The sequence below is a fragment of the Lycorma delicatula genome, chromosome 5 (genome assembly GCF_047948215.1).
Source record: "Lycorma delicatula isolate Av1 chromosome 5, ASM4794821v1, whole genome shotgun sequence".
Taxonomy (NCBI): domain Eukaryota; kingdom Metazoa; phylum Arthropoda; class Insecta; order Hemiptera; family Fulgoridae; genus Lycorma; species Lycorma delicatula.
In genome coordinates, this window is record NC_134459.1 from 42971821 (window position 1) to 42986756 (window position 14936).

The 14936-nt window shown below is 29.9% G+C and overlaps 1 protein-coding gene across 5 annotated transcripts in view; it reads left to right on the forward strand.

The window, feature by feature from the left end:
* The first annotated feature begins 5581 nt into the window (after positions 1–5581).
* Positions 5582–14936, forward strand: part of LOC142324897 (solute carrier family 25 member 44) — a 51402-nt gene continuing 42047 nt past the window's right edge. For all 5 annotated transcript variants that reach the window (XM_075366006.1, XM_075366009.1, XM_075366005.1 and 2 more), the window contains exons 1-2: positions 5582–5947; positions 9665–9951. In XM_075366006.1, the coding sequence (XP_075222121.1) occupies positions 5761–5947; positions 9665–9951 (474 nt within the window). In that variant the 5' untranslated portion in view covers positions 5582–5760. The remainder of the gene's footprint in view (positions 5948–9664; positions 9952–14936) is intronic.

The following is a 14936-nucleotide window of genomic DNA, read 5'->3' on the forward strand; positions in this document are numbered from 1 at the left end:
ACGCCGTCGGTCAGCCGCACACGTCAGTGATTATCGAGGGCCTCCCCGAACGTTCTTCATCGTGCACATTAATTCTCACCATTTTCGGGCGTTTCTTTAATTGATTACATTATCACCGTACACAGCAACCAACTGCCTATGAATTTCAGCCGGCTTAACGTATTGATGGTTTAAGAAACGTATTTGACAGTCGGCAGCAAAATCGATTTTCCTATTCATTTTATAACGTAATAACTCACACGTAATCAAGATAATACGACGCGACAACTTATAGACAACAATGCAGTGTGAACATCATTAGCGTGGCCATGAGGCCACGAACGACACAGGTTCGCCAATCTTAAGAGAAATTTCCCAGCGGTCATTACTTTAGAGATATCCCTCGTATTATTAATTAAATAAAATTAAATTGTGATGTTCGCTCAATGAAGCCTGCTGAACATCTCTTGTTGCACAATTGATTAATATTTTTACAATGTTTACCAAATTTCTTGTGACAAACTGTCTGGAAGTCACCATTACCATCTTGTCATATAATTATTTCTGTATTTTAATTGGATGTTATATTTCAAGATATGTACAACAAAAATGTGGGCATGCTGTTTGTGTATGTGTATACATAACAAACCACACCATTTTGGGTTTATGGTAATTTTTCGGTGTTAAAATGTGTTTCAGTTATGATAAATTTGTTTTTCTACTCAGTGTTGTATCACTTGTTTGATATATTAACTGCAATGAAGAACCAGAGTTGCAAATAAATCAATTTTAGGGGGATTGTTCTATTTAATTATATAAAATTGACGTGGTGGTAGAAAATCATAAATATAAACAGAAAATGTGTAAAACAACTATCTGAAAAATGGTTTACTGTATGATGTGAAAACATCCCCAAACAAAACAAATAACTACATTATAATAATATAATTTTCTTTTAGTCATTAAATTAATATAATGTAATAATTAAAATTATTATATTGTAATGTAATAATTAAAACAATGTAGATTAATATAATTAATATGTCATTGTGTTAATATATGTAGCAGCATGATCAACCAGTTTACCTTGAATTTATAATTTATTTGGAAACAATAGGATGATATTTCATTAGTCATTCCATGTAATAATAATGGAGATAAAAAAATGAAAATAATAAATCTTTTACTTACTGGGAATTTAACTGAAAAGCAGCTGATTGAGAAGCCAGAACTCTGATTGGTGTTAGCTCTATCTTTAGTAATGTTGGTTGGCCAAATTTTTAAACTTAAAAAATAAATTAATTTAAAGTGTCAATCACTTTCTGAACTATTTTCCATTTCCTTCATCATAGGGCTGTTTGTAATGACACTGTTTTTAATTCTGCTTTTCTTGACATGGTGAGAAAAATATTTAATTTGTGGTGAAATATTATGCTTGGGCACAAACTAAAAACGTTTTTATTAGAAATTTTGGCTGATCAGTTTCTGTAAGGTAAATTAGGTGTATTAACCAGCAACATGCAAATTTTACTCATACAATACAAATCATTTATAGCTTTAGCAGATCTAGATATGTGATTTCCAAGTTAGGGAAAATTTGTCATTAGTATTTAAAAATGCAGGACAAATGGTATGATTAAGAAATAAGGATTGAAATTTTTGTTTCAACAAATTAATGACACACCATGTTTAACAATTATGAATTGTTTAAGTGGAAAGACAAGCAGCATAGAATAACATGTTCTTCCTGAGTGTTGTACAATGGATTATTCTGATAAAAGGAAAATATTTTAATCTTGGGGTTTTCCATTTTCTAAATTTACATTATTTGTGTGTGTTTATTCATTTATAAGAAAAGTATTTAGTATTTAAATACACATTGTTTTTTTTTGTGGTATTAAGTATTGCTTGAATAATATAATTAAACTTCCAAATTTAGAAGTTAAGGTGAAATTACAAGTTTCATGTTTCTTGTTAGGTTAGTTCCATTTCACTGAAACATGTCAAATTAGGCATCCTATATGGTTTAATCTTAGGTGTTAATCTATTTCTAATCATTTAGTATAGGTTTGTGCTGCAATTTGTACTGAAGATATATCTGTTATCTATTAGTTAGGTTTTTCATTTTTTCAGCAGAAACAGATAGATTTACAATTAGCTGATGAATATTTAAGGAGAAATTAACTGATCTTAAATAAAGAAAAAGCAGTTTTTTTAAATTTAAATAATTTTAACTAGCATGAAGCTTGGTTCAAAAAAGAACAATAGTAGTCATTTCATAATTCTTTGAAATGTACTTCAGTTTACCATAAACAAATTCAAACATGCTCTCTTTACCTCAGTATTTTGAATATTTTAATCTTTACACAATTTAATTACAAGAATGGACTATAAAAATTTTTATCTAGATCATGATCCAAAGTTTTAGCAATTTGATTCAATATTCAATCAAATTAAATTTTTTATACTAAAGACATTTTCAAACCAAAAATACTATCCATATTTCTCTTGTGTGTACTTTCTCTTTGTGTTGTAAATTGTGGTATGAATACCACAACTTTTTTATAATCTATTCTTAAAGGCTTGAATTCTTCATGAAAAAAAATTAATTACAGGATTTTTATCAGAAAATCTAGATTTTTCTATAGTAGATGGCAGTTTGGCTCATTAATATAGTTTTTCATAAAATTTAAATCATTTTTACAGAAAAAAAATTTTTCCTTAAGTAAATTTTTGTAATATACAATAGTAATTTTCAAATGACATTTACTTTAAGTTTCTATCTGAAATATACATCTATTTATACTCATTTCATTTTAAAGAAAAATGTAGTTTTTTATGTTTTTGGTGATGTATTAAAAATATTTTTTTATAGAAAATGATAAAACTAAAATCTTTTACAGAATTATTTACTATTCAGTGTTATAAGAGACTGAAGGAGGCAGAGATGCTTAAAAAGCTGTTTTGACCAGCTGTTTTATGAATATGTAGTTTCGATTATGCTGTGCTGTCTTTATTAAAACTATTTACATTCTATTTATTTAATAAAAAAGATATTTAACTATTTATTTAATGCAACCTTTACATCTATGTATCCCTTAAGATAACTATGCAAACTTCTAGCATCTATTTTGTGTAATTTTTAAACTGTAGTGTGCACAAAATATTTTTAAATAAAATAATGCAACATGTTAAAGAGTCATTGTGCTAAAATGAAAAAGAAATTAGCATACTCATCAATAAATATATATTCTAAATGAAAATTTTAATCATAAACTTTTCCTAATTATCAATGAATGTATATGTATATATATATTTATATATATATGTGTGTGTGTGTACATGTGTGCAAACATGGGTATGTGTGTGAAAGTTTGCAACAAGCATCACAAGAACTGATAGATTGCCCCACATTTTGAGAATAGATTCATGTTATCCCTCAGAAGGTTTTAAATCATAGATTTTAGCCCTCTTGGGTGTTACGATTAAGATATTGATTAAAGAAAAGAACTAGGCATTACTTCATTATAAAAACAGGAACTTCTGAAAAATGCAACAAACTTTTATTGGCATAAATCGAAGCAATACAATTAAAATATATTAATAATTAAATATATACAATATATAAAATCTGATTTTATATAAAAACATAAAACATCAGATTATCAAAATATCTAATAATCAGTTTTTGAAAATTACATCAGCTAAGATGGTGTCTTTTGTTACATATGCACTCTGCCAATCTTCTGTTGAGGTTCCCCATTGGTTGCTGAACATCTCAGGTGGGATGCCATGAATTTCATCTATAATTGCTTGTTTGAATTTACCCACTGTCTTTGATAGACCACACTTTTAAAGTAAAATCCACACTTTTAAAGTAAAGTTAAATCTGGTTATCTTAGGGGTAAGGGAATGTCACCAAATCTTGAGGTGACAGTTGCCAAGTAATTCTTGCACAGCTGCCATTAATTGTGTTGCAGTGTGCTATGTCTCACCATGTTATTGAAAGCAGGCTTTGTACTGGTTTGGGAAATTGTTCATTGCTAGTGTAACAAAAGATTGCAGCATGTTAATATGTCAATCCAAAGTGACAGTTGTCATGATCTGTTCATTTTCAAAAAAGTATAATCCGATGAGCCCATGTAACAAAAGTGAACACCATACAGTTAGTTACCTTGCTGCTGTGTAAAGGGTTTTAATGAATTTCATTGGGGGTTGCTGCTTGCCCAGTAATGATAATGTTGCTTGTTCAGATAATCTCTGAGATGGAAATATATCTCATCTAACATCCACAGCTTGTACAGAGAATTGTTGCCCTTGACAGAATTATGGCAAACTGATCATTTTCCTTCAGTTCTTGCATAATCTGCAGCTTGTAAATATGAATTCTTAAGTCGAAACGAATTCAATGAAGACACTCGTGGCAATCTGACAACTGCTTGTTTATGAACTGAATGCAATAGCCTTAATATTATGTGGAATACGAGCACTTCTTGGTCCTCCTGTCAGTTTCTTTTCCAATTTTTTATCAGTTTTTTGGTCCTACAGACTGGACCAGTCAGAACTGATCCAGTCTGTTAAAAATTTTTAATACATATTTTTTTATAGAACACCCCCTAAATTGTAATGCTGTTTTACTCCCTCTGTGCACCTTCCAAACTATCATTGGTTCTGTAAAACATTTTTATGGTGAAAGCATGCTGTTAACCATTCCACTGCTCCATGATGATAAAGTGGCAAGGTTGGCTCTCTATAAAGCAGTGCTGCCATCTGTACATGACTGCCACTACACATTTCAAGAGTTCCCATTTTTTTTTTTGTGTCACTTTTATATTAACACTTACATTTATAATAACCAGAATTAAACTACTGCAGTAGATCATAATCTACTGCAGTAGTTTTAATGAACTGTAAGGTGAAAGAACAACAATTATATTTTAAAGCTGTTATTCTCTACCCAGTGTCATTGCTATTTAAATGAACACTTTGGTTTTTACTAACATGTATGAAACAAGCAGTGAACACTGAGAAGTATTTAAGCATTTTAGGAGATGCTCTATCATGTAGATGCTTCAGTAAATCATTGGTATACTAATTCACAAATTAGCTGCAAAATTTCAGTTAAATTTTATTTACATACATAATTTACATTTTGAAGTGATAAGATAGTAATAAAAAATTCTGTTCATGTTTATTAAAATTTCATTCTGTTCATTAAATAATCTTCAGGGTTAAAAAAAATACATGCTCAATGCCCATGAACACATCATTACTTTCAAATGCTCAAGGCTTTTTTAACAATGATACCAACAATAGATATCTTTAAACAAAAGAACACTTTCCAGGAGTAACTTATAAAGTAGCATGTACTCCAAATTACATAACCGTTGGATATATGAAACACTATGTATTACAGAAGCCTTAGAGAAACATTTATACTTTTATAAAATTATCTCCTTTTAACTGCTACACTCATGTAACATTAAAAATTGAAATTATTCGTTTTTCACTGTCCCGCGAATGTTTCGAATTCGCACAGACGGTGGCAGAATGCGCTAGACACGATATCTTTTCAATTACATCAGCTGATTGAAAATAAACATGGTCGGTCGCGTACTGTGGTTTGTTGTACGAGGTCATATGACGATTAATGAACTTAAAAGTTTATTATTATTTCCGACAATTCTTTGATACTACAGTTACGGTTTGTTATCACTATTGTAATATATGCTGCAATGGTAGGTGTTTACGCTTACAAATCCAATTTAATTAGGGAAAGGTATGATGGAAGTGAAGACGACAGACCCATCAAGTTCTTATTTCAGAACTATAGAATGGGATATGATGGACAAAACGAAATTCTTTCCCTTAAGCATGCTAAGTTCATTTTGTGTTAGATGTAGTCTTTATCCGTTAACTTTAATAAAAACTAGATTGCAGATTCAGAAACATGGCCAGATGTATACCGGTGAGTATATATATTTTTTATTGTAATAGTACTAGTTTTAGAAATTGGGACACGTTTATTTTTCTATTTATTACATTTTTAATAGCAATCTTCCCTCTTCTAATTTTATTTTATTTTTTAGTTTTTCTCTTTTAGAACGTTTGTGTAAGGTTAGAATAATCGTTTTATTTCTTATTTCCATTCTCTATTTCGTTTTTTTTGTTTCATTAATAATTTTATTTGAATGAGTTATTGCTTATCCAGATAAGTTATTAATTTATTAATATGTTATTAATTTCTGATGCACTGAATGGAATGAGCGTTTTTTCTGGCGTAAAATCTAATTTTATAAAAATATTCTATATAAGTTTATTGATTTTTAATTTTCCAGGAGAATCTTTGTATGAATTTACTAAAATCTGCTTTGTAGAAATTGTTTTGAATGAAGAGTAAACAATCACAATAAAAATATCACTGCTGTTTCTTTTATTATCTAGGTTGATCTGAATTCCTGACCAGATTTTAGATGCAAGATAACACCATTGGTGTCACATTTAACAACCAGTTGAGTTAACATTTCTTAATTATAGGGAGCCCTTACTACTTAGGACAGGTATAAAGAGTGTATAGTTCTTTCCAGTCCAGAAGTAAGTTATAAAAAACCAATATCTAGTGTATTGTTCCATTACTGAACTCCCAAAATATGCAAAAAACAAAAAGATTGTATTGCTTGGTGCCATGCATTACATTATATAACTGTCGCTTGTATTTTCAGCTTAAATGCCTAAGCAACTCATTGATTTCCTACTAATTTGTGAACTTTTAAACGAGATAGGATTGCTTCTAAGGGTATTTAGTTCATTTTTTGTTTTGAACTTAAAATCTAAAAAAAGTTAAACCTTCAATTTTTTATTAAAAAAAAACCAAAGACTTTCCTGCTGTAGCATGTAGAAAAAGTTTATTTATACAAGACTTGCCATTGAAAACAAAGAGACTGTAGTAACAATAAAATTACATTTGTTACTTAGAATAATTTTTTAGAAAAAAAACAGTTTCAGATTATATTTCATTGGAGAAATGGATAAGTAACATAAAAGTTAAGTGCTTGCTAAAATCATTTGTTATAACAAGTACAAGTCAGGATCATGCGTTAAATGACATACTCTGTGTTCTTGTGTGTGTTTTATGAAATTTTATTCCAGTAATTTAATATAATAATTGTATGAAATGATATCAAATTTGTTAGTTTCTAAATGCCTCTCTTTTAGAATAAACAAAACAGCGACAACAGCAATTAAAATAAGAATACTTAGTAATTAAAAACATACTTTTATATTATGCAGATCATATAACTTTTGAAATTATTCCTTGAAGTTCTCTGTTGTTTATATAAAATTCTCTGTTAATTTATATTTAAATAAAATATAAGGGGTGGGTAAAATGTAATGTACAATTTCTGATCACTCGAAGTGAAAAGAGATAATCAAATGAAACAAATATGGCATAATAGTACTTTTTATTTGCTATAAAAATTTATTTTTCCACGTAGTCAAAATTTATAACTATACATTTCTTCCAATAGTGAACAAGTTTTCTCATTCCATCAGTAAAGATTGCTGGCAGCCTTTTCTTGAACCAAGCCCTCACTTACTGCTTCCTTCATTTCATTGTGGATGATGATAAATGACAGAATGAGCTGTTCTTGGATGGTGAACTTCCTTCAGTTCATCATCCATGATGATATGAATACAATTAATATTGTTTTTTAATTGCAGCAAAAAGTGAAAAAAACAGCATGCCAGTTCTGGTAGTATGGAGGACATGAAATGAATTCAGATTTCAACTTTTTCACAAGAATCTTGACAGTTGTTTGTGATATGTGTAGCTGGGCACTTTTGTGTTGCAGAATTATCACCTGTTGTGTGGACAATTCTGTGGATTTTGAATATGACACACATATCTCGTACGTGTTTTAACATCTCAATGTATCACATAGAATTTACTGTCCACCCGACTTCCAGGCTCAGTTATGTGCATGTTTGGAATCTCAAAGCACTGTCAAGAGAATGTTTTTTCAGAGGATTGATTATGTTGTGAATTTTTTCAATTGCAGTAAACTAAGGTGGCATTTTTCTTCTGGGTCATAATGATGTACCCTACTTTTGTCTCCCTTTGCAATGTTGAAAGGGAAGTCATCTCCCTCATTGTGATAACATTTCAGAAACTTTCTTTCAGAAATATTGCTTTTGTAGTTTTTTCTTATCTTTGAGTTTGTGAGGCATCCACTGCTAGCAGATTTTATTGTACCCCAAACGTCCAAGTGTATCCTACTAGTTCTATTGATATGCCATCTTGATAGCAACCACGTCAGCATCATGTCATGCAACGGTCATTTTGAATTGATTCATCCATCTCCTTTTGGTACTTCTCATCAGTTACAGAAATTGGTTGAACACTGGGAGGTTAATCCTAAATATTCACTTTATCAGCTTTTGAGTCACAAGATTTTATTGCCAGCCTATTCACAGTATGATCAACAGTTTCATCACCATAAACTGTTTTTAGACGACAATGAATACACTAGCATTTACTTTTTCTGTTGTTAAAAATTCACTCGCCATACTTTTTAGATGCCTTGACAAAGCAGACTTACTCAACAACTTAACAACCAATGGCAACTGACTGAAAATGAGAGGGGGTAGGACAGTGATTTTTGTAATGTTAGAAATAGGGAAAGGAAACTATAAGATGGAGACACCTGTTGCTGTATGTGATATCTTATTCTCCCATTATATTCCAGTATACATTAAATTTCAACTGCTCTCCCCACTTATTAATAAACCAGTAAGTAAGATTAAAAAAAATGTATAACTTATAATAAACAGTAACATAAATTATACTAATAAACACTTCAATAAAATAAAAGAATTCATTTATTTATAAAATTTTGATATCTGTATTACATGTTAATTTTTAAACAAAAAGGTTTATCTAAAACAACAGCACGATTGCATATTTCAATCAGATATAATTCACATTCCATTCTGTTGATTTCAAAACCGCAAGAACTGCAAAACATAATATTCTTTCATGTAACTCTTGAATAAAATAAACTTTAAAGTTTAAAAGTATAGATCTGAATTTAATGTTTTGAGTGATAAATTTGTGAATAGTTTAAAATTTAACAGTTTAACCAAATGCGTATTGTAAAATTATGAAATAAGTTTGGTCAGAGTATCTTTTAAAAAGTGAGTGAGTCTTTAAATAGTCTTTGATGAGTGGTGTTGTAATATTTATTGTGTATTCGTAAAATTATTTCTCAAATACTATTGACTGTACTTTGAAACCATATAAGTATAGCTCTGCACAATCAGTTCATGGAAGGAGAGAATTTAAAAAAAAAAATGTTTTAAATTAAAAAAAACAACCTGGTTTTTTTCTTCCTCTTCTTTTATGATAAAAATAAATTTATTTCTATATTTTGATAAATTTATTGACATACTTAGAAGAAATTAACTTTAAGGAGGTTCTTTTGTGTTGTCTTGTTTTTTATGTTAATATTTAAAAATGATACTCCATATGTGTAATTTTTAGAAAGAGAGCTATACATTATCCTCATTTTTTTTTGAAAGTGAATTCAGTAATTATAATTATATTATTTTTAATCTGAGTTCATAAATTTTAACTATCGCCTTCATAATATTTTTATTGTTGTAACGATGTGATTTCTTTATCTAGGTCTTTTGGATGCTGGAAAGAAGATCTATAAATCAGAAGGATTTGGAGGTTTATATCGTGGGTTTTGGGTGAGTTCAATTCAGATAGTTTCAGGTGTTATGTATATAGCTACATATGAAGGATCTCGTCACATATTATCTCATTACAATACACCATCCTCAGTAAAAGCCATGATTGGTGGAGGTGCAGCTTCTCTGGTTGGGCAAACTGTGATTGTACCATTTGATGTAATTTCTCAGCATCTCATGATGTTGGGACTTACACAATACAAGGGAACACATGCTAAGGTAAGTATCATCTTTTTATATAACACTTTTATTTATGTGAAAAAATGATTTTTATTATTTATGTAATTATCACAGTTATACATTAGAAGTTAAATTAGTCTACAATATTGTAAGATTTACATGAAAGTAAAAAAGGATTACTAACAGTGAAAAATGTAATCTTTATACTAGGCTGAATTGTATTTTTGTCTTTAAAATGACAGGGTGTACAAAACAGAATATCAAATTTTAAAGCTATGTTTAACTTTGACTTCCAGTAATCAATCACGAATAAAATGAAAAAAAAAAACTCTTACAGAAATTTCTACAAGTGTTCAATATGAGCACGTTTCATCACATGGCATACATGCAACTAATAGGAGAGTTACTTCCATAATTTAACCAACATGTCTGGTGTAATGGAAAAGATAACTGCTTCAATCTTGTGCCTCAAATTGGGTAAATCCTGGGTAAGTACATATTGTACAAGATCCTCCTGGGTAAGTACATATTGTACAAGATCCTCCTGGGTAAGTACATATTGTACAAGATCCTTTATGAAATACCAAAAAGGGAAGAATCATATTGGGGTTAGTAGATCGGATGACCTTGGAGGCTACTGCAAACCAGTTCTGTCATCGGGCCTATGCTGATTGATCTAGCAGTCAGAGAAAATGTCATTCAACTTGTCCTAGTTACAGAATTATGCCAGTGAGGAGGCACACCATCTTGTTTATCCCTCTTGTTTATTTCGCACTTTGAGGAGAGAGTTGTGTACGCAGTGTGTATCCAAATAAGCTCCTGTTAAGCTTGCTTCAGCAAAAAGTATGCCCCCTAACCTTGTAATTGGAATTTTGTTCAAAAATTATTTAATTTTGTGCGAGTCCCTTTCCCATTGTAAGAGTTCATTATACGATTTTCTACTCTGAGAATGGACCTTAATTGTTAACTATTTCACTAAGATGAAATGTTGACTCATCAAGAAACAATAAGATCGAGAAAGTCATTTTCATGCTACAGCATTTCAATTGAGAAGTCGGCATGCACAGCATAGTTTGTAGGTTTCAAAGCATGTAAGAGCTGTAATGGTATGGAAGTCCATAAAAATTTCACATTGGCATTGCTAGTTTGTGACTGACCTACCTAACACATTTTTTAGGACTATGTAGGAAAGACTTGCTGTCACGTTCAACATTTTCTTTATACACCCTCGGTCATCCTATACTTTTCTACAGACATTCGGTCATTTCAGACTGATTATGACGTGTATGAATATTATTGTTACATGCAGGATCACAATTAAACTTTCCACAGAATACATGTTGAACTGTAACTACAGATTCACACTTAGCAAACTGCAAAACACAGAAGGCTTTCGGTTAAGGAGTTACTATCTTTACAATGGTCCTATCAAATAGAAAAATAGGTTATCAATCTATGGCCGTGTACACAATTAAAACTGTCCTTTTTGCTCTTTGATTCTAGCCTTAAATAAACACTAACCTCATCCAGGAGTTATTATAAGAAATTAAAACCCCTATATTCTTTTTTGTACACCTGATATTTTGTATTTAGGAATTCTGGCAAATTGTATTTAGTCAAGAAATATGAACTGATCTCATGTGATCCTAATTGTTTTAAAAGTATTACTTCATCTTGAAAAAATGTGCACTTATTCCAATTTCGTCAAGGGCTCCCAACTCTCAAGAGTATGGGTGGTAGTATTAAAGGCCCAGCTGGTTAATAACTTTCTTTACATAGTATATGGAAGCTTCTAAATTTAAATTAAGGAGAAAATTTGATTTGTTTCATATGACGTTTGACCTAAAAATTTGAATAAATCAGGTCCCAATGGTATTGCTAGAATTTTGAGAAAATTATATAAAAAAAATTGGTGTCACAAAACATAGTTTTTTTTAGATTTGTTATGCAATAACTTCATTAAATTGTCAGTAAACAAATAAAGTTTTGCAATTAAATTTTTGAGAATTTAATTCCAAGATAATCTATACAGGTAATGTTACTTGAACGTGAAGAAGAATTTAAAAACATAACAGACCAAAACGTGGCAGAAAAATATTGTATCTTAATTTTCAACTAAAAATAGTGTCGTTTGAATGTATCTAGAAACAAAATCAATTATTAAAAATAAATGGAAACATACTACAAACTTACTTTTGCAGTAATTGCTCAGATGACCTCCTTCTTTTTTTACACAATATCCTGCTCAATTTAAAATTCCGTGGTTGGTTTTTCATAATGCATTACTAATTTCAAATGCATTGAAAATTCTTGCACTAATTCTTCTTTTCTAGTACGTTTCATTCCTACATGTGACCCTACAAACAGTTCAGATTGTTACTGATAGACCAATTAATTTTCCTCCTAGTGTGACTGACCTAACGCAGATTTTACTCTTGGAGCAGTGATCAGGACAAAATCTTTTGTAATAATAACTCAAAAATTTTGCATTTTAGGCCATTATTTATATGAACTTGTTACTTTATTTTCACTTATAAACCATGTCCTAATGTTTTTTCCATTTCATCATGAAAATGTTATATATTAATAACAATAAAATGCCTTTATTGAATTATAAAATAAATAATACAAAGAAAATGGATCTGTCCTAATACCTATGGACAATGGCTATTTGTCCTCTGGTTTAGGTCCAAACTCAACTCCCCCCATCTGGGGTAGTTGAGTTTGTATAAACTATTTATAAGCTAGCAGTCAATACAATAACATTACACTCCAAAACTGTTTCAAACACAATTAAACATGATCAAAGTCTTCAAATTATGTAAAGAAAAACAATCGCATTACAAATTATAGTTGAATAACCAAATCACAATTTATTATGTAAATGGACTGAATAATTATTAATAAGTATGAAACAATTATCAATAAATATAAAGTAATGTAAATAAAATAAACATTTAAGCAAAACATTATGAAACTTTTAAATTTTTAATTAATTTAAAAAAGAAATACTAATTCTAATAATTCATGAAAATAATGTAAGAGACATCAGATAAAAACATGACTACAGATGTAAATGAAATAACTTTTGAGGCAATGGAGAACAAATTGAGAATTCTATGAAGAATAAGTTTTAAACTTCAGAGTAAACTAGTAATGTAAAAAAAGGAAGAAAAAGTCCCTATCAAGATATAAAAAAAATAAATTAAAAAAAAATAATGCGTTAAATAGTCATAAACAGTTATGACTGTTTAATAAAGTTTTACATATTATTAATAAAATTATGTATGAAAGTAATTCATTAGTCTATTTTAGATGCCAAGTTACTTCATAATTTGGAAATTTGTTTTTAAATGTCTGCTACATCAGAAACAAAAGTTTTAAACAATAAAAAAGAATGTTGTGCTTAGCTAAACAGTTTATAAATTCTAAAATTTCTGATTTTCCTAAAATACCATCCACTACATTAAAAGAAATAATATTTATATAATCGCAACTATTGATGTTTTCTGTATCAGATTTACGATTATCATTAACTTTAGTCTTAGGCGGTAGATGACCTGTTGGGAGAAGTTGACCCAGTTCGTGAACGAAAAAAGTAGGCAGTACTCGCCATTGAAGCACCTGTTATTTTTTTGATAATTCATTCACTTTTTCAAGAATTTTTCCCCTCTTTCAATTGAATTTCATGAACATGTTCAGCAGAACTATTAACACAGATCACTGTGATGGCAGAATTTACTATCTGTCACAAGTTTATTTTTTGTAATACATACAGGATGACCTGATTTCTGTAAGTTCTTTTTAAGCAAACCCTTTCAAATGATTCTTGTTTATTGATCAAGATCTGTGGAAACAAGTATTTTACTACCCTTTTGAACAGTTCTTCATAATTGCAGCTATTTTTAATTTGATACAAGGACCAATAAAACCGGGCAATTTTTACCAGGTACACCACCCAGTCTTCTCCCAAAATTAATTTCAGAACCTTGTAAGTTGACTGGCGTAACCCTATTACACAAATCCAAAATCGTTTCCTTTAGCTTCCCACTGTCTTCTTCCCCACTTTCAGAAACACCGTAAGTTAATTAATTGTTTTCCCTCTTTATTGAATCGGTCATCTTATTTTGTTTAGGTAATTGTAACTGGAGACTTTGATTTTCCCTACTTAGGTCATCTATCCTTTTATTTTGCTCCTGGAGTAGAGTGGCAACATTTAAAGAGCAATCTCCTGCCCAACCAGCTGTAGTGTATTCGTGTTGATTTTCTCATTCAATTTTTTTACTAATGATGATAACTGTGCGAGATCTACTGACACTTTAAAGTATGGTAATGGACCAGTTGTACAAAGAGGAAAAAATAATAATAAAAATACTTATTAAATATACATGAGTACACACAAAAGTAGAATCTCAAAACAGAGCAATAGAACTTTTTAGTACTGAAAATTAACCACAAAAATAGTCAATCATCATATACAAGCAGTTATGCAGAGATTCCAAGAAAATTAAACAGTAAACACAAAGAATAAATAACAGTTCTGTTACTAGTGCATGTGTTGTACTATATTAATGCATGCACTTGAATCCCAAACTTGTTCATACCAGCACCAATTACATATGTAATGTGTAATACTGATTCTCAATACCTAACCAAAAACTTTGAATTTTGATAAAAATATAAGTTACCTGACTCAAGTACTTCTTACAAACAAAAGAAAACAAAGAGATTACCACATTGTAACAAAAAAACAACCAAGAAAATTACTTATAATAAATCGAAAAACATAATAATTCACAAAGCAGTCTTGGACATCTGTTCTCTGTCAGATACAAAACTCTACTCCCCTTTATTATTGTATTTATTCATTTATTATCTAAGGTCATCGAGGTTTTTCAAATGGAATTACCTTTTCCGATAGTGCCAAGGAAAGAGTGAAAAATGTCGCATCGACATACTTAAATTTAGTTATGTTTTATGATTTAGTTATGCTTTATTTTTTCCAGCTTAAAATTCATGGTTTA